The following is a 27,924-nucleotide window of genomic DNA, read 5'->3' on the forward strand; positions in this document are numbered from 1 at the left end:
CATTGGGAGCGTTTGGGGGGACATTGGGACCCTTTTGGGTGTTTGGGGGGACATTGGGAGCGTTTGGGGGTTTAGGGGGACATTGGGACCCTTTTGGGTGTTTGGGGGGACATTGGGAGCGTTTTGGGGGGACATTGGGACCGGTTTCGGGGTTTGGGGGACATTGGGAGCGTTTTGGGGTTTGGGGGGACATAAGGACACCCCCCCCCTCCCAGCTCGCCGAGGGGGTTTTGGGGTTTGGGGTTTTGGGGGGCGGCCCCACCATCCTGGAGACCCCAGGGACAGAGATTTGGGATTTTTTGATTTTGGTTTTTTTTGGGTTATTTGGGATTTTGGGGGGTCGGGGGGGGGGGGGTGACAGAGCTATGGGGGAGGAGGAAAAAGGGAGGGGGGGTCCCCCCAATTCTGCACATGGTGGGGGGGGGCACTCAAGGGGGTCCCCGAGTTTAGGGAGAGTGGGGGGGCCCCAGTGGGGGGAATCGGGAGGGGGGTGGGGACCCCGATCCTGGGGGGTGACACAAAGGGACCCCAATGGCACAGGGGGACCCCAATCCCGGTGTGTGACACGGGGGGACCCCAATGGCACAGGGGGACCCCAATGGCACAGGGGGGACCCCAATCCTGGGGGGTGACACAAAGGGACCCCAATGGCACAGGGGGACCCCAATCCCGATGTGTGACACGGGGGGACCCCAATGGCACTGGGGGACCCCAATCCTGGGGGGTGACACAAAGGGACCCCAATGGCACAGGGGGGACCCCAGTCCTGGGGGGTGACACAAAGGGACCCCAATGGCACAGGGAGGACCCCGATCCCGGGGGGGTGACACGGGGGGACCCCGATCATGACAAAAGGGGGGGTCCCCAATTCTGCACACGCAGGGGGGACCCCGATCCCGGTGGGTGACACGAGGGGGGGACCCCGAACTTGGGGGGACCCCGATCCCTGGGGGTGACACACGAGGGGCACCCCAATGGCACTGGGGGGTGACACGGGGGGATCCCGATGGCACAGGGGGGTGACACGGGGGGACCCCAATGGCACAGGGGGACCCCGATCCCGGTGTGTGACACGGGGGGACCACAATGGCACAGGGGGACCCCAATCCCGGGGGGTGACACGGGGTGACCCCGATCCCGGGGGGTGACACAAAGGGACCCCAATGGCACAGGGGGACCCCGATCCCGGTGTGTGACACGGGGGGACCCCGATCTTTCCTCTCCGGCCATTTCCGCGCCCCCGGGGCTGTCTCGGTGCGTGTGGCCGCTCGTGCGGGCCCCGTGACCCCCGGGCTGCTCCCCGTGACCCCCGGGACTGCTCCCCGTGACCCCCGTGTGTCCCCCGGGGCCGCTCCCCGTGACCCCCGTGTGTCCGGTTGCGGTCCCGGCACTGCCCGAGCATCCCGGGCGGAGCCTGCGGCGTCCCGGGCCCGACCCCGACCCCATCCCGGTCCCTGTCCTGGTTCTGATCATAATTCCCGGTCCTGATCCCGATCCCATCCTTATCCCGGTCCCGGTACTGATCCCGGTTCCCGTTCCTATCCCCGGGTTCAATCCCGATCCCAATCCCGGTCCTTGGTCCCGATCCCGGTTCCGGTTCCAGTCCAAATCCCCGGTCCCGGTCCTCAAATCCTGATCTCACTCCCTGGTCCCGGTTCCGGTCCCTTTACCGATCCCAATCCCCGGTCCCGGTCCCGGTCCCTATTCCAATCCCGTGTCCCTGTCCCCATTGTCCCGATCCCAATCCCGGTCCTGATTCCGGTCCCCATCCCCATTCCAATCCCCGGTCCCGGTCTCAATCCCGATCCCAATCCCGGTCCTTGGTCCCGATCCCGGTTCCGGTTCCAGTCCCAATCCCCGGTCCCGGTCCCTGTCCCTGTTCCAATCCCGTGTCCCTGTCCCCATTGTCCCGATCCCAATCCCCGGTTCCGGTCCCTGTCCCTGTCCCAGTTCCAATCCCGTGTCCCTGTCCCCATTGTCCCGATTCCAATCCCCGGTCCCGGTCCCGATCCCGGTTCCAGTCCCAATCCCCGGTCCCGGTCCCTGTCCCTGTTCCAATCCCGTGTCCCTGTCCCCATTGTCCCGATTCCAATCCCCGGTTCCGGTCCCTGTCCCTGTCCCTGTCCCAATCCCGTGTCCCGATCCCCATTGTCCCGATCCCAATCCCCGGTTCCGGTGCCTGTCCCTATTCCAAGTTTCGGTCCCCGGTCCCTGTCCCTGTCCCAATTCCAATCCCCTGTCCCTGTCCCTGTCCCTGTCCCTGTCCCAATTCCAATCCCCTGTCCCTGTCCCCTGTCCCGGTCCCCGGTGTCCCGATGCCACCCCCGTTGCCACTTCCCGGTAGTGTCACTATCTCTTTAAGGGATCTCCCGCGTCTCCGGTGACGTCACTCCGCGCTCAGCCAATGGCCGGCGGCGCGGGGGGCGTGGCCGGCGGCAAGGCGGGAAGCGGCGCGGGCGGGGCCGCCGCGGCTTTGGCGGGAGCGGGGGGGAGGCGGCGGCGCTCGGGACCCCCAGGGACCCCCCCCAGGGACCCCCGGGGACACCCAGGGACCCCCAGAACCCGCCCAGGGACCCCCCCGGGCCCGGGGACACCCCCGGAGCCCCTCCCCCACCCCGGATATCCCCGCCGGGACCCCCGGAACCCCCCCGGGGACACCCCCGGCCCTCCCAGGGACACCCCCGGCCCCGGGACACCCCCAGAGCCCCCCGGGGACGCCCCCGTGTCACCCCCGTGCCACCACCGGGACCCCCCGAAGCCCCTCCCGCCACCTTGGGACCACCCCCCTAATTCCAGGGCCACCCTTGGGGACACCCCCGGGCCACCGAAACCACCCCAAGAACCCCCCCAGAACCCCCCCTTATCCCCATTCCCGGTGTCCCCGCGGTGTCCCCGCGGTGTCCCCACCATCCCGGGGGTCCCCCCGCTGTCACCCCCCCCCCCCAATTCCGGGGGTCCCCCCCCCGGTGTCCCCCCCGCCCATGGAGAACTTCCAGAAGGTGGAGAAGATCGGCGAGGGCACCTACGGCGTGGTCTACAAGGCCCGCAACAAGGTGACAGGAGAGGTGGTGGCCCTCAAGAAGATCCGCCTGGACACGTGAGTGGGGGTCCCCGGGGGTCCTGGGGGGGTCCCCAAGGCTCACTGACCCCCCCCGTGCCTTTGTCACCGCAGGGAGACCGAGGGTGTCCCCAGCACGGCCATCAGGGAGATCTCGCTGCTCAAGGAGCTCAACCACCCCAACATCGTCAAGTGGGTCTGGGGGCTTCGAGGGGGGGTTTGGGGGGAGATGTCACCGAGGAGGGGTCCCCAGGAATGTCCTGGGGGGGTTTGGGGGGGAGAAGTCACCGAGGAGGGGTCCCCAGGGGTGTCCTGGGGGGGTTTGGGGGGAGATGTCACCGAGGAAGGGTCCCCAGGAGTGTCCTGAGGGGGTTTTGGGGGGCTCTGGGGGGATTTGGGGGGTCCCAAGCGTGTCCTGGGGGTGTCTTGGGGGGATTTGGGGGGTCCTGGGGGGCTTTGGGGGGAGATGTCACCGAGGAGGGGTCCCCAGGGGTGTCCTGAGGGTGTTTTGGGGGGCTCTGGGGGGGAGAAGTCACCAAGGAGGGGTCCCCAGGAGTGTCCTGGAGGTGTTTTGGGGGGCTCTGGGTGGGAGATGTCACCAAGGAGGGGTCCCCAGGAATGTCCTGGGGGCTTTGGGGTTCAGGGGGGGAGATGTAACCGAGGAGGGGTCCCCAGGAATGTTCTGAGGGGGTTTTGGGGGGTCCTGGGTGGGAGATGTCACTGTGGAGGGGTCCCCAGGAATGTCCTGGGGGTGTTTTGGGGGGCTCTGGGGGGGAGATGTCACCGAGGAGGGGTCCCCAGGAGTGTCCTGGGGGGCTCTGGGGGGGAGAAGTCACCGAGGAGGGGTCTCCAGGAGAGTCCTGAGGGTGTTTTGGGGGGTCCTGGGGGGCTTTGGGTGGGAGATGTCACCGAGGAGGGGTCCCCAGGAGTGTCCTGGGGGCCTTTAAGGGGAGGTTTAGGGGGTCCTGGAGGGGTTTGGGGGGTCCCAAGCGTGTCCTGGGGGTGTCTTGGGGGGTTTTGGGGGGTCCTGGGGGGCTTTGGGGGGGAGATGTCCCCAAGGAAGAGTCCCCAGGAGGGTTTTGGGGGGCTGTGGGGAGCCCCCATGACCAGGGGTGTCCCCAGGGTGTGCTGTGGCCGTGCCAGGCCCTGTGGCCTTTCCGTGTCCCTGTGTCCCTGTCTGTGTGTCCCATGGCTGTCCGTGTGTCCCAGGCCGTGTCCCCATGTCCCCAAGCTGTCCCCATGTCCCCAAGGTGTCCCCATGTCCCCCCAGGCTCCTGGATGTCATCCACACGGAGAACAAGCTGTACCTGGTGTTGGAATTCCTGTGTCCCTGTCCCCATGGGTGTCCCCATGTCCCTGTCCCTCTGTCCCAGGGCTGTCCGTGTGTCCCAGGCCATGTCCCCAAGGTGTCCCATGGCTGTCCCCAAGCTGTCCCCGTGTCCCCCCAGGCTCCTGGATGTCATCCACACGGAGAACAAGCTGTACCTGGTGTTGGAGTTCCTGTCCCCGTGTCCCTGTCCCTCTGTTCCGTGTCTGTCCGTGTGTCCCAGGCTGTGTCCCCATGTCCCCAAGGTGTCCCATGGCTGTCCCCAAGCTGTCCCCATGTCCCCCCAGGCTCCTGGATGTCATCCACACGGAGAACAAGCTGTACCTGGTGTTGGAGTTCCTGTGTCCCTGTCCCCATGGGTGTCCCCATGTCCCTGTCCCTCTGTCCCAGGGCTGTCCGTGTGTCCCAGGCCATGTCCCCAAGGTGTCCCATGGCTGTCCCCAAGCTGTCCCCATGTCCCCCCAGGCTCCTGGATGTCATCCACACAGAGAACAAGCTGTACCTGGTGTTGGAGTTCCTGTCCCCATGTCCCTGTCCCTCTGTCCTGTGGCTGTCCGTGTGTCCCAGGCTATGTCCCCATGTCCCCAAGGTGTCCCATGGCTGTCCCCAAGCTGTCCCCGTGTCCCCAAGCTGTCCCCATGTCCCCCCAGGCTCCTGGATGTCATCCACACGGAGAACAAGCTGTACCTGGTGTTAGAGTTCCTGTCCCCCTGTCCCTGTCCCTCTGTCCCAGGGCTGTCTGTGTGTCCCAGGCTGTGTCCCCAAGCTGTCCCCGTGTCCCCAAGCTGTCCCCATGTCCCCCCAGGCTCCTGGATGTCATCCACACGGAGAACAAGCTGTACCTGGTGTTCGAGTTCCTGCACCAGGACCTGAAGAAGTTCATGGACTCCTCGTCCCTCAGCGGGATCGCGCTGCCGCTCATCAAGGTGGGGCTCCCCCCTCGAGGGGACCCTAAAACACCTGGGGGACACCAGGGGGACCCTAAAACACCTGGGGGACCCTAAAACCTGGGACTGGGACTCTAAAACAGCTGGGAGGACCCTAAAACCTGGGACTGGGACCCTAAAACACCTGGGGGACCCTAAAACCTGGGACTGGGACCCTAAAACACCTGGGGGACACCAGGGGGACCCTAAAACACCTGGGGGACATTGGGGGGGACCCTAAAACCTGGAGGGGAACATTGATTGGGGACCCCAAAACACCTGGGGAGACCCTAAAACACCTGGAGGTCCCTAAAACACCTGGAGGGACCCTAAAACACCTGAGGGGACACTGGGGGACCCCAAAAGCCCAAACCCATCCTGGGGGTCCCCTGGGTCACTCAGGGCTCGCTCAGGGCTTTCTTATGGGACTGACCCCAATGTCCCCAATGTCCCCAGAGTCACCTGGCCTTCTGCCATTTAACCCCAAACCCATTCTGAGGGTCCCCTGGGCCACTCAGGGCTGTGACCCTGCTGTCCCCAACGCTGTCCCCAATGTCCCCAGAGTTACCTGTCCCATCTGCTGCAGGGCCTGGCCTTCTGCCATATAACCCCAAAACCCCAAACCCATTCTGGGGGTCCCTTGGGTCACTCAGGGGTGTGACCTCGATGTCCCCAACACTGTCCCCAATGTCCCCAGAGTTGCCTGGTGTTCTAACACCCATTCTGGGGCTCCCCTGGGCCACTCAGGTGTGTGACCCTGCTGTCCCCAATGTCCCCAACGCTGTCCCCAATGTCCCCAGAGTCACCTGTCCCATCTTCTGCAAGGCCTGGCTTCTGCCATATAACCCCAAAACCCCAAACCCATCCTGGGGCTCCCCTGGGCCAATCAGGGGTGTCACCTCGATGTCCCCAACGCTGTCCCCAATGTCCCAGAGTCACCTGTCCCATCTGCTGCAGGGCCTGGTGTTCTAACACCCATTCTGGGGGTCCCTTGGGTCACTCAGGGGTGTCACCTCGATGTCCCCAACGCTGTCCCCAATGTCCCCAGAGTTACCTGTTCCAGCTGCTGCAGGGCCTGGCCTTCTGCCATATAACCCCAAAACCCCAAACCCATCCTGGGGCTCCCCTGGGCCAATCAGGGGTGTCACCTCGATGTCCCCAACGCTGTCCCCAATGTCCCCAGAGTCACCTGTCCCATCTGCTGCAGGGCCTGGTGTTCTAACACCCATCCTGGGGGTCCCTTGGGTCACTCAGGGCTGTGACCTCAGTGTCCCCAACGCTGTCCCCAATGTCCCCAGAGTTACCTGTTCCAGCTGCTGCAGGGCCTGGCCTTCTGCCACGCCCACCGTGTCCTGCACCGGGACCTGAAGCCTCAGAACCTCCTCATCAACGCCGAGGGCTCCATCAAACTGGCTGACTTTGGGCTGGCCCGGGCCTTTGGGGTGCCTGTCAGGACCTACACACACGAGGTGGGGATTTGGGGTCCCTATGTGGGATTTGGGGGGGATTTCGGGGGGATTTGGGGGGGATTTGGGGGGTTCAGAAACCCCTTTAGGATCCCTGTGTGAACGTACACACACGAGTTGTGGGGTTTGGGGGAGATTGAGGGTCCCCATGTGGGGTTTGGGGGGGACTGGGGGGCTCAGAAGCCCTTTAGGGTTGTCCTGTCCCTGATGTCCCCAATATCCCCTCTCTAGTGGCAGGTGCTGACCCTGTGGGATGTTCCCCAGTGAGGTCAGGGTGTCCTGTCCCTGATCATGTCCCCAATGTCCCTGATCATGTCCCCAATGTCCCCAGGTGGTGACACTCTGGTACCTCTGGGTGTCCTGTCCCTGATCATGTCCCCATTGTCCCCAGGTGGTGATGCTCTGGTACCTTAGGGATGTTGATGGTGATGTCCCTGATTATGTCCCTGATGATGTCCCCAATGTCCCCAGGTGGTGATGCTCTGGTACCTTAGGGATGTCCTGTCCCTGATCATGTCCCCAATGTCTCTATGATGTTCCCATTGTCCCCATTGTCCCCACGTGGTGATGCTCTGGTACCTCTGGTGTCCTGTCCCTGATCATGTCCCCATTGTCCCCAGGTGGTGACTCTGTGGTACCTTAGGGATGTTGATGGTGATGTCCCTGATGATGTCCCTGATGATGTCCCTGATGATGTCCCCATTGTCCCCAATGTCCCCAGGTGGTGATGCTCTGGTACTTTAGGGATGTCCTGTCCCTGATCATGTCCCCAATGTCCCCAGGTGGTGACCCTGTGGTACCTCTGGGTGTCCTGTCCCTGATGTCCCCAATGTCCCCAGGTGGTGACCCTGTGGTACCTTAGGGATGTTGATGGTGATGTCCCTGATGATGTTGGTGATGTCCCTGATGATGTCCCTGATGATGTTGGTGATGTCCCTGATGATGTCCCCATTGTCCCCAGGTGGTGACCCTGTGGTACCTTAGGGATGTTGATGGTGATGTCCCTGATGATGTCCCTGATGATGTCCCTGATGATGTCCCCAGGTGGTGACCCTGTGGTACCGCGCCCCCGAGATCCTGCTGGGCTGCAAATATTACAGCACAGCCGTGGACATCTGGAGCCTGGGCTGCATCTTCGCCGAGATGGTGAGGGACATTTGGGGACATTTGGGGACATTTGGGGACACTGGGGACACTGCACTGCGTGTGACAGAGCCTGGGCTGCATCTTTGCCGCGATGGTGGGTGGCATTTGGGGACACCGAGGGGACATGGGGGACACTGAGGGGTGTCCTGGGTGTCCCCAGACCCCCCTCAGGTGACACTGGGGGTGACACTGATGTCCCCAGACCCCCCCTAAGGTGACACTGGGGACCCCCAGGATGCCCAGACCCCCTTTAAGGTGACACTGGGGCTGTCCCCACCCCCCGGGGGTGACCCCGCGGTGACGTCACCGTGGGAACAAAGGGACATTGTGGGGGCTGGGGGGGGGAGGGGACACCATGTGACCCCCCCACGTCACCCGGGGTGGCCACAGCGCCCGGGGGGGGTCACGAGGGGCTCACGGGGCGGGGGAGGGGACAAAGCCCGGGGGGGGAGGGGACAGGACGGGCCTGGGGACCCCAGGGTGGCACCGGGGACCCCCGGGGTGGCACTGGGGACCCCTGGGGGCGGCCAGGATGTCCCCAACACCCCGGGGGTGGCTTTGGGGGGGGCTCAGGTGTCCCTTGGGGTGTCCTTCTGTGTCCCCTCTGAGATCAAGCCCTGCATCCCCTGTGGGTGTCCCCTGGGATGTCCCTGTGGTGTCCCCATTGTCCCTGATGTCCCTGGCACTCTGTAGGTCACCCGGTGACTCCGAGATCGATCAGCTGTTCCCATTGTCCCCAATGTCCCCAATGTCCCCAATGTCCCTGTGTCCCTGTGATGTCCCCAATGTCCCCATTGTCCCCAATGTCCCCAGATCACCCGCCGTGCGCTGTTCCCTGGCGATTCCGAGATCGATCAGCTGTTCCCATTGTCCCCAGTGTCCCCAATGTCCCTGTGATGTCCCCAATGTCCCCATTGTCCCCAATGTCCCCACAGATCACTCGCCGTGCCCTGTTCCCCGGCGATTCCGAGATCGATCAGCTGTTCCCATTGTCCCCAGTGTCCCCAATGTCCCTGTGATGTCCCCAATGTCCCCATTGTCCCCAATGTCCCCACAGATCACTCGCCGTGCCCTGTTCCCCGGCGATTCCGAGATCGATCAGCTGTTCCCATTGTCCCCATTGCCCTGTCCCTGTGATGTCCCCAATGTCCCCAATGTCCCCGTAGATCACCCGCCGTGCCCTGTTCCCGGGTGACTCCGAGATCGATCAGCTGTTCCCATTGTCCCCAATGTCCCCAATGTCCCCAATGTCCCCGTAGATCACCTGCCGTGCCCTGTTCCCCAGTGACTCTGAGATCGATCAGCTGTTCCCATTGTCCCCATTGCCCTGTCCCTGTGATGTCCCCAATGTCCCCAATGTTCCTGTGTCCCTCATGTCCCAGCAGTGTCCCCAATGTCCCCAATGTCCCCGTAGATCACTCGCCGTGCCCTGTTTCCTGGCGATTCCGAGATCGATCAGCTGTTCCCATTGTCCCCAATGTCCCCAATGTCCCCAATGTCCCTGTGATGTCCCCAATGTCCCTGTCACCCCACAGATCACTCGCCGTGCCCTGTTCCCCGGTGACTCCGAGATCGATCAGCTGTTCCCATTGTCCCCAATGTCCCCAATGTCCCTGTGTCCCTGTGATGTCCCCAATGTCCCCAATGTCCCCAATGTCCCCACAGATCACTCACCGTGCCCTGTTTCCCGGCGATTCCGAGATCGATCAGCTGTTCCCATTGTCCCTGTGATGTCCCCAATGTCCCCAATGTCCCCGTAGATCACTCGCCGTGCCCTGTTTCCCGGCGATTCCGAGATCGATCAGTTGTTCCCATTGTCCCCATTGCCCTGTCCCTGTGATGTCCCCAATGTCCCCAATGTCCCCAATGTCCCTGTGTCCCTGTGATGTCCCCAACGTCCCCAATGTCCCCAATGTCCCTTTTTTGTCCCCGTAGATCACTCGCCGTGCGCTGTTCCCGGTGACTCCGAGATCGATCAGCTGTTCCCATTGCCCTGTCCCTGTGATGTCCCCAATGTCCCCAATGTCCCTGTGTCCCTCATGTCCCAGCAGTGTCCCCAATGTCCCTGTCACCCCACAGATCACTCGCCGTGCGCTGTTCCCCGGTGACTCCGAGATCGATCAGCTGTTCCCATTGTCCCCAATGTCCTGTCTCTGTGATGTCCCCAATGTCCCCAATGTCCCCACAGATCACTCACCGTGCCCTGTTCCCCGGTGACTCCGAGATCGATCAGCTGTCCCCAATGTCCCCAATGTCCCTGTGATGTCCCCACAGATTACCTGCCGTGCCCTGTTTCCCGGTGACTCCGAGATCGATCAGCTGTTCCCATTGCCGTGTCCCTGTGATGTCCCCAATGTCCCAGCAGTGTCCCCAATGTCCCTGTCACCCCACAGATCACTCGCCGTGCCCTGTTCCCGGGTGACTCCGAGATCGATCAGCTGTTCCCAATGCCCTGTCCCTGTGATGTCCCCAATGTCCCTGTGTCCCTCATGTCCCAGCAGTGTCCCCAATGTCCCCAATGTCCCCAATGTCCCTTTTTTGTCCCCACAGATCACTCGCCGTGCCCTGTTCCCCGGCGACTCCGAGATCGATCAGCTGTTCCGCATTTTCCGCACGCTGGGCACCCCGGACGAGGCCGCCTGGCCGGGGGTGTCGGCCCTGCCCGACTACAAGGCCACCTTCCCCCGCTGGGCCCGCCAGGACCTGGCCAAGGTTCTGCCACCGCTGGACGACGAGGGACGCAAGCTCCTGGCGGTGAGGGGACACAGGGGACACTTCCTCCTGAACTGTCACACCTTTTCCCCAAGTTTTCCTGGATTTTCCCCACTTTTTCCTTGATTTTCTCCAATTTTCCCTGATTTTCCCCAAATTTCCCTGATTTTTCCACTTTTTCCTTGATTTTCCCCAATTTTTCCTGGATTTTCCCTGATTTTTCCCCACTTTTCCCTGATTTTCCCCAATTTTCCCTGATTTTCCCTGATTTTTCCCCTTTTCCTTGATTTTCCCCAATTTTCCCTGATTTTCCTCAATTTTTCCTTGATTTTCCCCAATTTTCCCTGATTTTTCCACTTTTTCTTTGATTTCCCCCACTTTTCCTTGATTTTCCCCACTTTTCCCTGATTTTCCCCAATTTTTCCTTGATTTCCCCCATTTTTCCCTGATTTTTCCAATTTTTCTTTGATTTTTCCCAAATTCTCCTGGAATTTCCCCAATTTTCCCTGATTTTTCCACTTTTTCCTTGATTTCCCCCACGTTTCCCTGATTTTCCCCCTTTTCCTTGATTTTCCCCACTTTTCCCTGATTTTTCCACTTTTTACCTGATTTTCCCCAATTTTTCCTTGATTTCCCCCATTTTTCCCTGATTTTTCCACTTTTTCTTTGATTTTTCCCAAATTCTCCTGGAATTTCCCCAATTTTCCCTGATTTTTCCACTTTTTCCTTGATTTTCCCCAATTTTTCCTTGATTTCCCCCAATTTTCCCTGATTTTTCCAATTTTTCTTTGATTTTTCCACTTTTTCTTTGATTTTCCCCACTTTTCCTGGATTTTCCCCACTTTTCCCTGATTTTCCCCACTTTTCCTTGATTTTCCCCACTTTTCCCTGATTTTCCTCAATTTTTCCTTGATTTCCCCCAATTTTCCCTGATTTTTCCAATTTTTCTTTGATTTTCCCAAATTCTCCTGGAATTTCCCCAATTTTCCCTGATTTTTCCCCACTTTTCCTTGATTTTCCCCAATTTTTCCTTGATATTCCCCAATTTTCCCTGATTTCCTCCACTTTTCCCTGATTTTCCCCAATTTTTCCTTGATTTCCCCCACTTTTCCCTGATTTTCCTCAATTTTTCCTTGATTTCCCCCAATTTTCCCTGATTTTTCCAATTTTTCCTTGATTTTCCCCAATTTTCCCCGATTTTTCCTGATTTTCCCCAATTTTTCCTGATTTCTCCCAATATTCCCTTTTTTCCCTGCCTTTTCCCCATTTCCCCCATTTTTTCCACTTTTCTCCCATTCTTCCCCATTTCCCCCCCTTTTCTCCCATTTTTTCCTCATTTTTTCCTCATTTTTTCCTCATTTTTCCCTCATTTTTCCCCATTTTTTCCCCATTTTTTCCCCATTTTTTCTCATTTTCCCCTCATTTTCCCCCATTTTTTCCCAATTTCCCCCTTTTTCTCCCCAGCAAATGCTGCACTACGACCCCAACAAGCGAATCTCGGCCAAGGCCGCCCTGGGCCACCCCTTCTTCAGGGACGTCACCAGAGCCGTGCCCCACCTGCGCCTCTGACCCCAAAAACGGCCCCAAATCCCCCAAAATATCCCCTAAATTATCCCAAAATCCCCCTAAATGGCCCCAAATGGCCCAAAAATGGCGCCAAAAATGACCCCAAATCCCCCAAAATGGAGCCGAAACCACCAGAAATGGCCTGGAAATGGCCCCAAATCCCCAAAATGACCCCAAAATTGCCCCAAATCCCCTCAAAAATGACCCCAAAAATGAGCCTGAAACCTCCTATATGCCCCAAATCCCCAAAAATGGCCCTAAATGGCCCCAAATCCCCCCAAAATGGCCCTAAATTCCTCCAAGTGTCCCCAAAATCCCTCAAATGTCCCTAAAGTAACCCAAAAAGCTCCGAAATGGCCCCAAAAGGATCCAAAAAAGGCCCAAGATGCCCCTGAGACTCCTCCTAATGTCCCCACATGTCCCCAGGACCCCTCAAAAGGTCCCCAAATCTCCTCAAAAGACCCCAAATGTCCCCACAAACATCCCCTAAACGTCCCCAAAATCCCCAAAATTGTCCCCGAAACGTCCCCAGGAGGGGTCCCAAGGCCACCTCCCCCCCCCCAATGCCACCCCCTCGATGTCCCTTTGTCCCCTGCCCCCCCCCCTCTTGTCCCCGCTCGCGGCTTTTGGAGCCGAAATTTTTTTTTGGTAATTTTTTGGCAAAAAATTTGTAATAAAAATTCTTTTGGTTGTTGTTGTTTTTTTTTTAATTTGGGGGGAGCGGGGTCACGGTGGCCTTGTCACCTCTAGGGGTGGCCTGTCACCTCACCCCCCCCAAAAATGTCCCAGAATGTCCCCAAAATCCCCAAAAATGTCCCTAAATTCCCCCGAAATGTCAAAAAATCTCTCCCAAAGGCCCTGAAAATGTCTCGAAACCTCCCCAAGTGTCCCCAAACCCCAAAAAATGTCCCCAAACCCCCCCAAATTGTCCCCAACTCCCCTGAGGGGACTCTCAGGCCACGCCCCCTTACCTTTAGGCCACGCCCCATTTATGGTCATGCCCATCGCACCATCGGAGCGTTCTGATTGGTCCATTCAAGCCACGCCCTCAGCATGAGCGTTTCCGGCTGTCCCCGCTGTCAATCACACCCGGCGTCTTCTCTGATTGGGCAAGGTTTCAGCTCCGCCCGACTTCTCATTGGGTGATGCAGCCGCGGGGCTCCGCCCCCTCCGGTCACCTTATTTGTTGTTCGCTCCGCCCTCCCGCGCGTCTCCGCTCTCCATTGGTCGCTTTCTATGTCACTCAGCACAAGCCCCGCCTCCTCACCGCCTACCCTCCTCCCTATTGGCCACGCTTTGTCTTCTCTTTATTGGCCGCTCTGCTGACCATCACCCCTTCTCGTCTACCTATTGGTGGAGCTCTGTGGGGCGGTGCCCTCCTCGCTTCCCATTGGCGGAGCGCAAAGGCGGGCTCTTCGCTGATTGGTCCACGCCTTGATTAGTCCCGCCCCCCTCCGTGAGGGCTTGGCGGAGCCGCTGTTTGTGCGCTCGGGGCCGCGCCGGGAGGGCCCGGAGGTACGGGAGGGGCGGGCGGGGGGTCCCGGTGGGACCGGGGGTGCTTGGGGGGCTGCACCGGGCACCGACAGTACCCAAGCACGGAAGGGAACCGGGAGGAACCGCGCCGGGCCGGGTCCGGCCCGCTGAGGGCGCCGAGGGGAGGGCGGGACCCCCCCGGTGGCGATTTGGGGAGGGGGCTCCGGGCCTGGGGGGCCGCGACTGCCTCGAACCGGCGGGTTCCGGGCTGGGATCCTTCGGAGGGATCGGGGCTTGGCCGCGTTGGGGTGGAGGGGAGCGGCGTTGCTTCGTTGTGAAGGGGAGTCCCCATTTTGGGGAGGGTTTTTGGCCCCCTCCTCATTATTGGGGTTTTTTTCCTGTTTTGGGTTTTTTATTTTTTGTCCCCTCCCCATTAGTGAGATTTTTGTCCTGTTTTGGGTGGTTTTTTTCTGTTCCCTCCCCATTATTGGGGTTTTCCCCCGTTTTGTGTTTTTTTCCTGCCCCACTCTCCATTATTGGGGTTTATCCCTATTTTGGGAACGTGTTCCTCACAGGTTTGGGGTTTTTCCCCTTCTCTTTCCCATTCTGGGGGTGTTTCTCTCTCTCATTATGGAGGATTCTGATCCCTGCCTGGAGCTGGGGATCCCCCAGGATTTGGGATCCCCCAGAACTGAGGCTCATCCAGAGTTTGGGATTCCCTGAAATTTGGAATTGCTCAGATATTTGGGAACCCCCAGAATTTGGAGTTACTCAGAATTTGGGATCCTTCAGAACTGAGGCTCCCCCAGAGTTTGGGATCCCCTGAGTGGCCAGCCTGTCCCATGCCAGGGGCTGATCCCATCCCAGTTGGGTTATCCCATGTTCTGACCCCATCCCAGTTGAGTTGATCCCATCCCAGAGGGTCGATTCCGGTGTTCTGACCCCATCCCACTTGGGTTATCCCAGTGTTCTGACCCCATCCCAGTGTTCTGACCCCATCCCAGCTGGGTTATCCCAGTATTCTGACCCCATCCCAGTTGGGTTGACCCCATGCCAGTTGGGTTATCCCAATAGGGTTATCCCATCCCACTTGGGTTATCCCAGTGTTCTGACCCCATCCCAGTAGGGTGATCCCAGTAGGGTGATCCCATCCCAGTAGGGTGATCCCACGTTCTGACCCCATCCCAGTCAGGTTGACCCCATCCCATTTGGGTTATCCCAGCTGGGTTGATCCCATCCCAGTAGGGTGATCCCACATTCTGACCCCATCCCACCCCCTCTGTCCCCAGGACTGCAATTCCGTCGTGCCCAGCCTGTCCCAGTGTTCTGACCCCATCCCAGTTGGGTTATCCCATCCCAGTTGGGTTATCCCACATTCTGACCCCATCCCAGTTGGGTTATCCCAGTTGGGTTATCCCAGTAGGGTTAGCCCAGTAGGGTTATCCCAGTTGGGTTATCTCAGTTGTGTTCCCCCACGTTCTGACCCCATCCCAGTTGGGTTATCCCATCCCAGTAGGGTTATCCCAGTAGGGTTATCTCAGTTGGGTTATCTCAGTTGTGTTCCCCCATGTTCTGACCCCATCCCAGTTGTGTTACCCCACATTCTGGCCCCACCCCGCTGTTCTGACCCCATCCCAGTTGGGTTATCCCAGTTTCTGACCCCATCCCAGTTGTGTTCCCCCACGTTCTGACCCCATCCCAGTTGGGTTATCCCATCCCAGTTGGGTTATCCCAGTTGTGTTACCCCACATTCTGACCCCATCCCAGTTGTGTTCCCCCTCGTTCTGGCCCCACCCCGCTGTTCTGACCCCATCCCAGTTGGGTTATCCCATCCCAGTTGGGGTTATCCCATCCCAGTTGGGTTATCCCATCCCAGTTGGGTTATCCCATCCCAGTTGGGTTATCCCAGTTGTGTTATCCCAGTTTCTGACCCCATCTCAGTTGGGTTATCCCATCCCAGTTGGGTTATCCCAGTTGTGTTATCCCACGTTCTGACCCCATCCCAGTTGGGTTATCCCATCCCAGTTGGGTTATCCCAGTAGGGTTATCCCACATTCTGACCCCATCCCAGTAGGGTTATCCCATCCCAGTTGGGTTATCCCATCCCAGTTGGGTTATCCCATCCCAGTTGGGTTATCCCATCCCAGTTGGGTTATCCCATCCCAGTTGGGTTATCCCACGTTCTGACCCCATCCCAGCTGGGTTATCCCATCCCAGTTGGGTTATCCCAGTTGGGTTATCCCATCCCAGTAGGGTTATCCCAGTTGTGTTATCCCACGTTCTGACCCCGTGCCACGCCGTGTGTCCATCCCCAGGACCGCGGTGCCGTCGCGCCCAGCCCGGCCATGGCCGCCCGCGGGGCCCAGCGGCCCAACGGGCACTCGCAGCCCAGTAAGATCTGCCAGTTCAAACTGGTGCTACTGGGAGAGTCGGCCGTGGGCAAATCCAGCCTGGTGCTGCGCTTCGTCAAGGGCCAGTTCCACGAGTACCAGGAGAGCACCATCGGCGGTGAGCCCCCTAAAGGGTCTGGGGCATCCTAAAAGGGTCTGGGGGATCCTAAATGGGATTTGGGGTGGGATTTGGGGTGCAGGGAGGGCTTTGTTGAGGCCCAGTTCCACGAGTACCAGGAGAGCACCATCGGCGGTGAGCCCCCTAAAGGGTCTGGGGGATCCTAAAAGGGTCTGGGGTGGGATTTGGGGTGATCCCGGGTGGGATTTGGGGTGCAGGAAGGGCTTTGTTGAGGCCCAGTTCCACGAGTACCAGGAGAGCACCATCGGCGGTGAGCCGGGACCCCAAAAGGGTTTGGGGGATCCTAAAAGGGTCTGGGGGATCCTGCAGGGATCTGGGGCTGCCCTAAAGGGATTTGGGGTGATTCCAGGTGGGATTTGGGGTGCAGGGGGGGCTTTGCCAAGGGCCAGTTCCATGAGTACCAGGAGAGCACCATCAGTGGTGAGCTGGGATCAGGGATCCCAAAAAGGATCTGGGGCATCCCAAAAGGGTCTGTGGGATCCCACAGGGACTTGGGGTGATCCCACAGGGGTCTGGGGCTGGCCTGGGTGGGATTTGGGGTGATTCCAGGTGGGATTTGGGGTGATTCCAAGTGGGATTTGGGGTGCAGGGAGAGCTTTTTGGAAGGGTTTGGGACACCCTGAGGTGTCCCTGGAAAGGTTTTGTGCCACCCTGAGGTGTCCCTCGGTGGCTTTGGGGACACCCTGAGGTGTCGTTTGGCAGGCTGGGGGCACTCTGAGCTGTCTGTGACCAGGTTGGTGGCACTGTGGTGGCACTGTGGTGGCACTGTGGTGACCCTGTGGTGGCACTCTGGTGACACTCTGGTGTCCCTGTCCCTGTCCCCAGCGGCGTTCCTGACGCAGTCCGTGTGTCTGGCTGGGTTTGGGGTGCAGTGAGGGGTCCCTGGCTGGGTTGGTGACCCTGTGGTGGCACTCTGGTGACACTCTGGTGTCCCTGTCCCTGTCCCCAGCGGCATTCCTGACACAGTCCGTCTGTCTGGCTGGGCTTGGGGTGCAGTGAGGGGTCCCTGGCTGGGTCGGTGACACTCTGAGCTGTCCCTGGCTGGGTTGGTGACACTCTGGTGACACTCTGGTGACACTCTGGTGTCCCTGTCCCCAGCGGCGTTCCTGACGCAGTCCGTCTGTCTGGACGACACCACGGTGAAGTTTGAGATCTGGGACACGGCGGGGCAGGAGCGCTACCACAGCCTGGCCCCCATGTACTACCGGGGAGCCCAGGCTGCCATCGTGGTCTACGACATCACCAACCAGGTCTGGGGGGGATTTGGGGGGATTTGGGGGGGTCCTGAGGGGATTTCAGGGGGTCCTGAGGGGATTTGGGGGGGATCTGGGTGGGTTTTGGGGGTGGTCTCAGAGGGCACTACCAGGGGGCCCAGGCTGCCATTGTGGTCTAAGACATCACCAACCAGGTCTGGGGGGGATTTGGGGGGGTCCTGAGGGGATTTCAGGGGGTCCTGAGGGATTTCGGGGGGTCCTGAGGGAATTTCAGGGGGTCCTGAGGGGATTTCAGGAGGTCCTGAGGGGATTTGGGGGGGTCCTGAGGGGATTTCAGGAGGTCCTGAGGGGATTTGGGGGGGTCCTGAGGGGATTTCAGGAGGTCCTGAGGGGATTTGGGGGGGATCTGGGTGGGTTTTGGGGGGTGGTCTCAGAGGGCACTACCAGGGGGCCCAGGCTGCCATCGTGGTCTAAGACATCACCAGCCAGGTCTGGGGGGGATTTCGGGGGGTCCTGAGGGGATTCGGGGGGGTCCTGAGGGGATTTGAAGGGGTCCTGAGGGGATTTGGGGGGGTCCTGAGGGGATTTCGGGGGTCCTGAGGGGATTTGGGGGCATTTTGGGGGGGATTTGAGGAGGTTTTGGGGTGGTCTCAGAGGGCACTACCAGGGGGCCCAGGCTGCCATCGTGGTCTAAGACATCACCAACCAGGTCTGGGGGGATTTTGGGGGTTTTTGGGGGTCTCAGGGTTCTGAGGAAGCTTAGGGGATTTGAGGAGGGGTCTCAGGGTATTTGAGGAGGGGTCTCAGGAGTTCCAGGATATTTGAGGAGGGGTCTCAGGCCCCAATCCCCCCTCAGGAGACCTTTGCCCGTGCCCAGGGCTGCGTGAAGGAGCTGCAGGGGGGTCTGGGGATCTCAGGGCATTTGAGGATTTTTGAGGAGGGGTCTCAGGGATCTCAGACTATTTGAGGAAGGGTCTCAGTGTATTTGGGGAGGGGTCTCAGCTCCAATCCCCCCCCTCAGGAGACCTTTGCCCATGCCCGGGGCTGGGTGAAGGAGCTGCAGGGGGGTCTGGGGATCTCAGAGCTCTGAGGATTTTTGGGGAGGGGTCTCAGGGGATTTTTGAGGAGGGGGCTCAGGAGTTCCAGGTTATTTGAGGAGGGGTCTCAGGGATCTCAGTGTATTTGAGGAGGGGTCTCAGCTCCAATTCCCCCACTCAGGAGACCTTTGCCTGTGCCCGGGGCTGGGTGAAGGAGCTGCAGGGGGGTCTGGGGATCTCAGGGGATTTGAGGAGGGGTCTCAGGAGTTCCAGGTTATTTGGGGAGGGGTCTCAGTGTATTTGAGGAGGGGTCTCAGGGTATTTGAGGAGGGGTCTCAGGAGTTCCAGGTTATTTGAGGAGGGGTCTCAGGGGTCTCAGTGTATTTGGGGAGGGGTCTCAGCTCCAATCCCCCCTCTCAGGAGACCTTTGCCCGTGCCCAGGGCTGGGTGAAGGAGCTGCAGGGGGGTCTGGGGATCTCAGGGCATTTGAGGATTTTTGAGGAGGGGTCTCAGGGATCTCAGACTATTTGAGGAGGGGTCTCAGTGTATTTGGGGAGGGGTCTCAGCTCCAATCCCCCCTCTCAGGAGACCCTTGCCCGTGCCCGGGGCTGGGTGAAGGAGCTGCAGCGGGGTCTGGGGATCTCAGGGCTCTGAGGATTATTGAGGAGGGGTCTCAGGGGATTTGAGGAGGGGTCTCAGGGGTCTCAGTGTATTTGGGGAGGGGTCTCAGCTCCAATCCCCCCCCTCAGGAGACCTTTGCCCATGCCCGGGGCTGGGTGAAGGAGCTGCAGGAGGGTCTGGGGATCTCAGGGCTCTGAGGATTTTTGAGGAGGGGTCTCAGGGGATTTTTGAGGAGGGGTCTCAGGAGTTCCAGGTTATTTGAGGAGGGGTCTCAGGGGTCTCAGGGTATTTGGGGAGGGGTCTCAGCTCCATTCCCCCCCCCTCTGGAGACCTTTGCCCGTGCCCGGGGCTGGGTGAAGGAGCTGCAGGGGGGTCTGGGGATCTCAGGGGATTTGAGGAGGGGTCTCAGGAGTTCCAGGTTATTTGAGGAGGGGTCTCAGACTATTTGAGGAGGGGTCTCAGGATATTTGAGGAGGGATCTCAGGCCCCAGTCCCCCCTCAGGAGATGTTTGCCCGGGCCTGGATGAAGGAGCTGCAGGGGGGTCTGAGGATCTCAGGGGACTTGAGGAGGGGTCTCAGGGCTCTGGGGATTTTTGAGGAGGGGTCTCAGGGATCTCAGACTGTTTGAGGAAGCGTCTCAGGAGTTCCAGGTTATTTGAGGAGGGGTCTCAGGAGTTCCAGGTTATTTGAGGAGGGGTCTCAGCTCCATTTCCCCCTCAGGAGACCTTTGCCCGTGCCCGGGGCTGGGTGAAGGAGCTGCAGGGGGGTCTGGGGATCTCAGAGCTCTGAGGATTTTTGGGGAGGGGTCTCAGGAGTTCCAGGATATTTGAGGAGGGGTCTCAGGCCCCAATTCCCCCTCAGGAGACCTTTGCCCATGCCTGGGGCTGGGTGAAGGAGCTGCAGGGGGGTCTGGGGATCTCAGGGCATTTGAGGAGGGGTCTCAGGGGTCTCAGACTATTTGAGGAGGGGTCTCAGGGTATTTGAGGAGGGGTCTCAGGCCCCAATCCCCCCTCAGGAGACCTTTGCCCGTGCCCGGGGCTGGGTGAAGGAGCTGCAGGGGGGTCTGGGGATCTCAGGGGATTTGAGGAGGGGTCTCAGGGGATTTTTGAGGAGGGGTCTCAGGAGTTCCAGGTTATTTGAGGAGGGGTCTCAGGGGTCTCAGGGTATTTGAGGAGGGGTCTCAGGAGCTCCATTCTCCCCTCCTCAGGAGACCTTTGCCTGTGCCCGGGGCTGGGTGAAGGAGCTGCAGGGGGGTCTGGGGATCTCAGGGCATTTGAGGAGGGGTCTCAGGAGTTCCAGGTTATTTGAGGAGGGGTCTCAGGGGTCTCAGGGTATTTGGGGAGGGGTCTCAGCTCCAATCCCCCCCTCTCAGGAGACCTTTGCCCATGCCCGGGGCTGGGTGAAGGAGCTGCAGGGGGGTCTGGGGATCTCAGGGCTCTGAGGATTTTTGAGGAGGGGTCTCAGGGGATTTTTGGGGAGGGATCTCAGGGGATTTTTGAGGAGGGGTCTCAGGAGTTCCAGGTTATTTGAGGAGGGGTCTCAGGGGATTTTTGAGGAGGGGTCTCAGGAGTTCCAAGTTATTTGAGGAGGGGTCTCAGGAGTTCCAGGATATTTGAGGAGGGGTCTCAGCTCCATTCTCCCCCCTCTCAGGAGACCTTTGCCCGTGCCCGGGGCTGGGTGAAGGAGCTGCAGGGGGGTCTGGAGATCTCAGGGGATTTGAGGATTTTTGGGGAGGGGTCTCAGGGGATTTTTGAGGAGGGGTCTCAGGGGATTTTTGAGGAGGGGTCTCAGGAGTTCCAGGTTATTTGAGGAGGGGTCTCAGGGGATTTTTGAGGAGGGGGCTCAGGAGTTCCAGGTTATTTGAGGAGGGGTCTCAGGAGTTCCAGGTTATTTAGGGAGGGGTCTCAGCTCCAATCTCCCCTCTCAGGAGACCTTTGCCCGTGCCCGGGGCTGGGTGAAGGAGCTGCAGGGGGGTCTGGGGATCTCAGGGGATTTGAGGAGGGGTCTCAGGAGTTCCAGGTTATTTGAGGAGGGGTCTCAGACTATTTGAGGAGGGGTCTCAGGATATTTGAGGAGGGATCTCAGGCCCCAGTCCCCCCTCAGGAGATGTTTGCCCGGGCCTGGATGAAGGAGCTGCAGGGGGGTCTGAGGATCTCAGGGGACTTGAGGAGGGGTCTCAGGGCTCTGGGGATTTTTGAGGAGGGGTCTCAGGGATCTCAGACTGTTTGAGGAAGCGTCTCAGGAGTTCCAGGTTATTTGAGGAGGGGTCTCAGGGGTCTCAGTGTATTTGAGGAGGGGTCTCAGGGGTCTCAGTGTATTTGGGGAGGGGTCTCAGCTCCATTCTCCCCCCCTCTCAGGAGACCTTTGCCCGTGCCCGGGGCTGGGTGAAGGAGCTGCAGGGGGGTCTGGGGATCTCAGAGCTCTGAGGATTATTGAGGAGGGGTCTCAGGAGTTCCAGGTTATTTGAGGAGGGGTCTCAGGGGTCTCAGTGTATTTGAGGAGGGGTCTCAGTGTATTTGGGGAGGGGTCTCAGGAGCTCCATTCTCCCCTCCTCAGGAGACCTTTGCCCATGCCCAGGGCTGGGTGAAGGAGCTGCAGGGGGGTCTGGGGATCTCAGGGAATTTGAGGAGGGGTCTTGGGGTATTTGAGGAGGGGTCTCAGGAGTTCCAGGTTATTTGAGGAGGGGTCTCAGGGATCTCAGTGTATTTGAGGAGGGGTCTCAGCTCCAATTCCCCCCCTCAGGAGACCTTTGCCCGTGCCCGGGGCTGGGTGAAGGAGCTGCAGGGGGGGTCTGGGGATCTCAGGGATTTTTGAGGAGGGGTCTCAGGGGATTTTTGAGGAGGGGTCTCAGGAGTTCCAGGTTATTTGAGGAGGGGTCTCAGGGGTCTCAGTGTATTTGAGGAGGGGTCTCAGCTCCATTCTCCCCCCCCATGAGACCTTTGCCCATGTCCAGGGCTGGGTGAAGGAGCTGCAGGGGGGTCTGGAGATCTCAGGGGATTTGAGGATTTTTGGGGAGGGGTCTCAGGGGATTTGAGGAGGGGTCTCAGGAGTTCCAGGTTATTTGAGGAGGGGTCTCAGGAGTTCCAGAATATTTGAGGAGGGGTCTCAGCTCCATTCTCCCCCCTCTCAGGAGACCTTTGCCCGTGCCCGGGGCTGGGTGAAGGAGCTGCAGCGCCAGGCCAGCCCCAGCATCGTCATCGCCCTGGCCGGCAACAAGGCTGACCTGGCCAGCAAGAGAATGGTGGAGTACGAGGTATGGGGGGCTTGGGGGATTTTGGGATTTTTTGGGGATTTTTTGGGATTTTTAGGGGATTTTTTGGGGATTTTTTGGGGGATTTTTTGAGGGATTTTGAGATTTTTTGCGGGTTTTTTTTGAGGATTTTTTAGGGAGGTTTTGGAAATTTTTGGGGGATTTGGGGATTTTTTTTTTTAATTTTTTAGGGGGATTTTGGGGGGAATTTTTTTGGGTTTTTGGGGAATTTTTTTTTTTAAATTTTGGGGGGATTTCGGAATTTCTTTGGGGGATTTTTTGGGGATTTGGGGAATTTTTTGGGAATTTTCAGATTTTTTTTAATTTTGAGGGGGTTTAGGAATTTATTTGGGGGATTTTGGGAGATTTTTTTGGGGGGAGATTTTGGGAATTTTTTTTTAATTTTGGGGGGTTTTGGGAGGTTTTTGGGGGGATTTGGGGATTTTGGGGGGGAATTTTTTGGGGAATTTTGGGGGATTTTTTGGGAGATGTTGGGAATTATTTGGGGATTTTTTGGGAATTTTTTTTGAATTTTGGGGGGATTTGGGGAATTTTTGGTAATTTTTGGATGGAGTACAAGGTATGGGGGTTTTGGGGAATTTTAGGGAATTTCTGGGGGGATTTTGGAATTTTTTTGAGGGAATTTTGGGAATTTAAAAAAAATTTTGGGGGGGACTTATTTGGGAATTTTGGGGGGATTTAGGGGGATGTTTTGGGGGTGGATTTTGGGAGTTTCTGGTGGAATTTTTTGGGAACGCGTGGAGTTTTTTGGGGGGAATTTTTGGGTTTTTTCTTGGGAGTTTCTGGAGTTTTTTTGGGGGAATTCCTGGGTTTGTTTTTCAGGAATTTCTGGGAGTATTTTGGGGGTTTTTTGGGGGAAATTTTGGGGTTTTTTGATGAATTTTTCCCTGCAGGAAGCCCAGGCCTACGCTGATGACAACAGCCTGCTCTTCATGGAGACCTCGGCCAAGACAGCCATGAATGTCAACGACCTCTTCCTGGCCATTGGTGAGCCTGGGGGGTCCTCAGGGGTTTGGGGGGGTCCTGAGGGGCTTGGGGGGGGGTCCTGAGGGGGTTTGGGGGATCCCAGCGGGGTCCCAGAGGGGTCCTGAGGGGTTTTGGGGGGGTTTTGGGGCTGTTTCAGAGGAGTTTTGAGGGGGTTTTTGGGGGGTTCTGAGGGGTTTTGGGGATGGCTCAGGGGGGTCCTGAGGGGTTTGGGGGATCCCAGGGGGGGCCCAGAGGGGTCCTGAGGGGTTTTGGGGGGGGGGTCCTGAGGGGTTTTGGGGGGGTCCTGAGGGGGTTTGGGGGATCCCAGGGGGGTCCCAGAGGGGTCCTGAGGGGTTTTGGGGGGGTTTTGGGGCTGTTTCAGAGGAGTTTTGAGGGGGTTTTTGGGGAGTTCTGAGGGGTTTTGGGGATGGCTCAGGGGGGTCCTGAGGGGTTTTGGGGGGGTCCTGAGGGGTTTTGGGGGATCCCAGGAGGGTCCCAGAGGGGTCCTGGGGGGTTTTGGGGCTGTTTCAGAGGAGTTTTGAGGTGGTTTTGGGGGGTTCTGAGGGGTTTTGGGGATGCCTCAGGGGGGTCCTGAGGGGCTTGGGGGTCCCAGAGGGTTCCTGAGGGGTTTTGGGGGGGGGTCCTGAGGGGTTTTGGGGGGGTCCTGAGGGGGTTTGGGGGATCCCAGGGGGGGGCCAGAGGGGTCCTGAGGGGGTTTGGGGGGGTCCTGAGGAGCTTGGGGACGTCCTGAGGGGTTTGGGGGATCCCAGGGAGGGCCCAGAGGGGTCCTGAGGGGGTTTGGGGGGATCCTGAGGGGTTTTGGGGCTGTTTCAGAGGAGTTTTGAGGGGGTTTTGGGAGTATCTCAGAGGAGTTTTGGAGATGCCTCAGGGGGGTCCTGAGGGGTTTTGGGGCTCTGAGGGGTTTGGAGGGGGGTCCTGAGGGGGTTGGGGGTATCTCAGAGGGGTCTAGGGGGGGCTTTTAGGGGTTCTGAGGGGTTTTGGGGATGGTCTTGAGGAGTTTTGGGGTTCTGAGGAGTTTTGGGGGTTCTGAGGGGTTTCAAGACGATTTGAGGATAGGTTCCAGGGGGGGTTGGGGGTCTGAGGGGTTTTGGGGTTCTGAGGGTGCCCCATTTCCAACCCAAATCATCCAGAACCATCCCAAACCATCTTAAACCATCCCAAATGATTCCAAACCACCCCCAATCACCTTAAATAACCCCAAATGATCCCAAACCAACCTAAACCATCCCGAATGATCCTAAACAATCCCAAATAACCCGAAACCATCCCAAATCACACCAAACCATCCCAAACCAACCTAAACCATCCCAAATGATCCCAAACCATCCCGAATGATCCCAAACCACCCCAAACCAACCTAAACCATCCCAAATGATCCCAAACCAACCTAAACCATCCCCAATGATTCCAAACCACCCCAAACCATCCTAAACCATCCCGAATTATCCCAAACCATCCCAAATCACCCCAAACCATCCTAAACCATCCCCAATGATCCCAAACCATCCCAAATCACCCCAAACCATCCTAAACCATCCCGAATTATCCCAAACCATCCCGAATGATCCCAAACCATCCCAAATGATCCCAAACCACCCCAAATGATCCCAAACCACCCCAAATGATCCCAAACCACCCCAAACCAACCTAAACCATCCCAAACCATCCCAAATCACCCCAAACCAACCTAAACCATCCCAAATGATCCCAAACCATCCCAAACCACCCCAAACCATCCTAAACCATCCCGAATGATCCCAAACCAACCTAAACCATCCCAAATGATCCTAAACAATCCCAAATAACCGGAAACCATCCCAAATCACACCAAACCATCCCAAACCACCCCAAACCAACCTAAACCATCCCGAATGATCCCAAACCATCCCGAATGATCCCAAACCATCCCAAATCACCATAAATAACCCCAAACCCCCCCGAACCCCCCAAGTGACCCCGAGTTCCCCGTTCCAGCCAAGAAGCTGCCAAAGACGGAGCCGCAGAGCACGAGCGGGGCCGGGGGCCGGGGCCGGGGCGTGGACCTGAGCGAGCAGAGCCCGCAGGGCCGCGGGCAGTGCTGCAGCAACTGAGGGACCTGCTGGGATCCACTGGGATCTACTGGGATCTACTGGGGTTCAGAGATGGGATCCAGCCCAAATCCAGCCAGGACTGAACCCAGATCCAGCCCGCAGGGCCGCGGGCAGTGCTGCAGCAACTGAGGGATCCACGGGATCCACTGGGATCTACTGGGGTCTGCTGGGATCTACTGGGGTCCAGAGATGGGATCCAGCCCAAATCCAACCAGGACTGAACCCAGATCCAGCCTGCAGGGCCGCGGGCAGTGCTGCAGCAACTGAGGGATCCATGGGATCCACTGGGATCTACTGGGATCCGCTGGGGTCCAGAGATGGGATCCAACCAGGACTGAACCCAGATCCAGCCCGCAGGGCCGCGGGCAGTGCTGCAGCAACTGAGGGACCTGCTGGGATCCACTGGGATCCACTGGGATCTGCTGGGATCTGCTGGGGTTCAGAGATGGGATCCAGCCCAAATCCAACCAGGACTGAACCCAGATCCAGCTCAAATCCAGCCAGGACTGAGCCCAGATCCAGCTCAAATCCAGCCAGGACTGAACCCAGATCCAGCTCAAATCCAGCCAGGACTGAACCCAGATCCAGCTCAAATCCAGCCAGGACTGAGCCCAGATCCAGCTCAAATCCAGCCAGGACTGAACCCAGATCCAGCCCACAGGGCCGCGGGCAGTGCTGCAGCAACTGAGGGATCCACGGGATCCACTGGGATCTACTGGGGTCCAGAGATGGGATCCAACCAGGACTGAACCCAGATCCAGCCCACAGGGCCGCGGGCAGTGCTGCAGCAACTGAGGGATCCACTGGGGTCTGCTGGGATCTACTGGGATCTACTGGGGTCCAGAGATGGGATCCAGCCAGGACTGAACCCAGATCCAGCCCGCAGGGCTGCGGGCAGTGCTGCAGCAACTGAGGGACCTGCTGGGATCCACTGGGATCTGCTGGGATCTGCTGGGGTCCAGAGATGGGATTGAACCCAGATCCAGCCCAAATCCAACCAGGACTGAACCCAGATCCAGCCCGCAGGGCCGCGGGCAGTGCTGCAGCAACTGAGGGATCCACGGGATCCACTGGGATCTGCTGGGATCTGATGGGGTTCAGAGATGGGATTGAACCCAGATCCAGCCCAAATCCAGCCAGGACTGAACCCAGATCCAGCCCGCAGGGCCGCGGGCAGTGCTGCAGCAACTGAGGGATCCACGGGATCCACTGGGATCTGCTGGGGTCCAGAGACAGGATCCAGCCCAAATCCAGCCAGGACTGAACCCAGATGCAGCTCACAGGGCCGTGGGCAGTGCTGCAGCAACTGAGGGATCCACGGGATCTGCTGGGGTTCAGAGCTGGGATCCAGCCCAAATCCAACCAGGACCCACCAGGACTGAACCCAGATCCAGATCAGAGGGCTGTGGACAGTGCTGCAGTAACTGAGGGATCCACTGGGATCTGCTGGGATCTGATGGGGTTCAGAGCTGGGATTGAACCCAGATCCAGCCCAAATCCAGCCAGAATCACAGCCGGGATCCACCAGGACTGAACCCAGATCCAGCCCAAATCCAGCTGGGATCACAGCCAGGACCCACCAGGACTGAACCCAGATCCAGCCCGCAGCTGCAGCAACTGAGGGATCCATGGGACCTGATGGGATCCAGCCCAAATCCAGCTGGGATCAGAGCTGGGATTGAACCCAGATCCATCTGGGATCACAGCCAGGATCCAGCCCAGGATCACAGCCAGGATCCAGCCCAGATCCAGCCCAGGATCCAGCCCAGGATCACAGCCAGGATCCAGCCCAGATCCAGCCCAGATCCAGCCCAGGTCCAGCCCAGGATCTAGCTGGGATCAGAGCTGGGATTGAACCCAGATCCAGCCCAGGTCCAGCCCAAATCCAGCCGGGATTACAGCCAGGATCCAGCCCAGATCCAGCCAGGATCACAGCCAGGATCCAGCCCAGATCCAGCCCAGGTCCAGCCCAGATCCAGCCCAGATCCAGCCCAGATCCAGCCAGGATCCAGCCCAGGTCCAGCCCAGATCCAGCCCAAATCCAGCCCAGATCCAGCCCTGATCCAGCCCAGGTCCAGCCAGGATCCACCAGGACTGAACCCAGATCCAGCCTGCAGGGCCAGAGCTGGTGCTGGAGCAGCTGAGGGATCCACAGGATCCCAGCCCGGATCCCAGCCCAGATCCCAGCCCGGATCCCAGCTCCATCTCCACCCTGGGGCTCTCCCTGAGCTCTCCCAGCACTTTTGAAGCTTCCAAGGCTCCGCCTCGGCACCGGATCCCTCCTGGATCCTCCAGGTCCCTCCTGGATCCTCCAGATCCATCCTGGCTCCACCAGATCCATCCTGGATCCACCAGAACCTTTGTGGCTCCACCAGATCCTGCCCAGCTCCACCAGAACCTTCCTGGATCCTCCAGATCCTTCCTGGCTCCACCAGGCCCCACTTGGATCTACCAGATCCCATCTGGACCTTCCATATTTCACACGGATTCTTCAGATCCCA

General features: G+C 58.9%; 2 protein-coding genes and 1 long non-coding RNA gene across 3 annotated transcripts; 2 read left to right on the forward strand and 1 right to left on the reverse strand.

The window, feature by feature from the left end:
- The first annotated feature begins 766 nt into the window (after positions 1-766).
- CDK2 (cyclin dependent kinase 2) lies at positions 767-12,881 on the forward strand. Its single transcript, XM_077192686.1, has 7 exons — positions 767-3,097; positions 3,173-3,250; positions 5,191-5,311; positions 6,610-6,780; positions 7,822-7,923; positions 10,474-10,677; positions 12,100-12,881. Exons 1-7 carry the CDS (start codon positions 2,982-2,984, stop codon positions 12,202-12,204), a joined length of 897 nt encoding a protein of 298 aa, XP_077048801.1. The 5' UTR covers positions 767-2,981; the 3' UTR covers positions 12,205-12,881.
- On the reverse strand, positions 4,455-6,735 carry LOC143696449 (uncharacterized). The gene is made up of 3 exons (XR_013185910.1): positions 6,616-6,735; positions 5,228-5,345; positions 4,455-4,510 (listed from the first exon to the last, which is right to left on the reverse strand). It is a non-coding gene; the product is annotated as an uncharacterized LOC143696449 (long non-coding RNA).
- Positions 12,882-13,635: 754 nt separating the features above from the next.
- On the forward strand, positions 13,636-27,526 carry RAB5B (RAB5B, member RAS oncogene family). The gene is made up of 6 exons (XM_077192687.1): positions 13,636-13,716; positions 15,990-16,182; positions 17,302-17,453; positions 22,206-22,328; positions 23,240-23,333; positions 25,308-27,526. The coding sequence occupies exons 2-6, from the start codon at positions 16,020-16,022 to the stop codon at positions 25,421-25,423; spliced, it is 648 nt and encodes a 215-aa protein (XP_077048802.1). The 5' UTR covers positions 13,636-13,716; positions 15,990-16,019; the 3' UTR covers positions 25,424-27,526.
- Positions 27,527-27,924: the final 398 nt, after the last annotated feature.

Source organism: Agelaius phoeniceus, chromosome 35, assembly GCF_051311805.1.
Source record: "Agelaius phoeniceus isolate bAgePho1 chromosome 35, bAgePho1.hap1, whole genome shotgun sequence".
Taxonomy (NCBI): Eukaryota; Metazoa; Chordata; class Aves; order Passeriformes; family Icteridae; genus Agelaius; species Agelaius phoeniceus.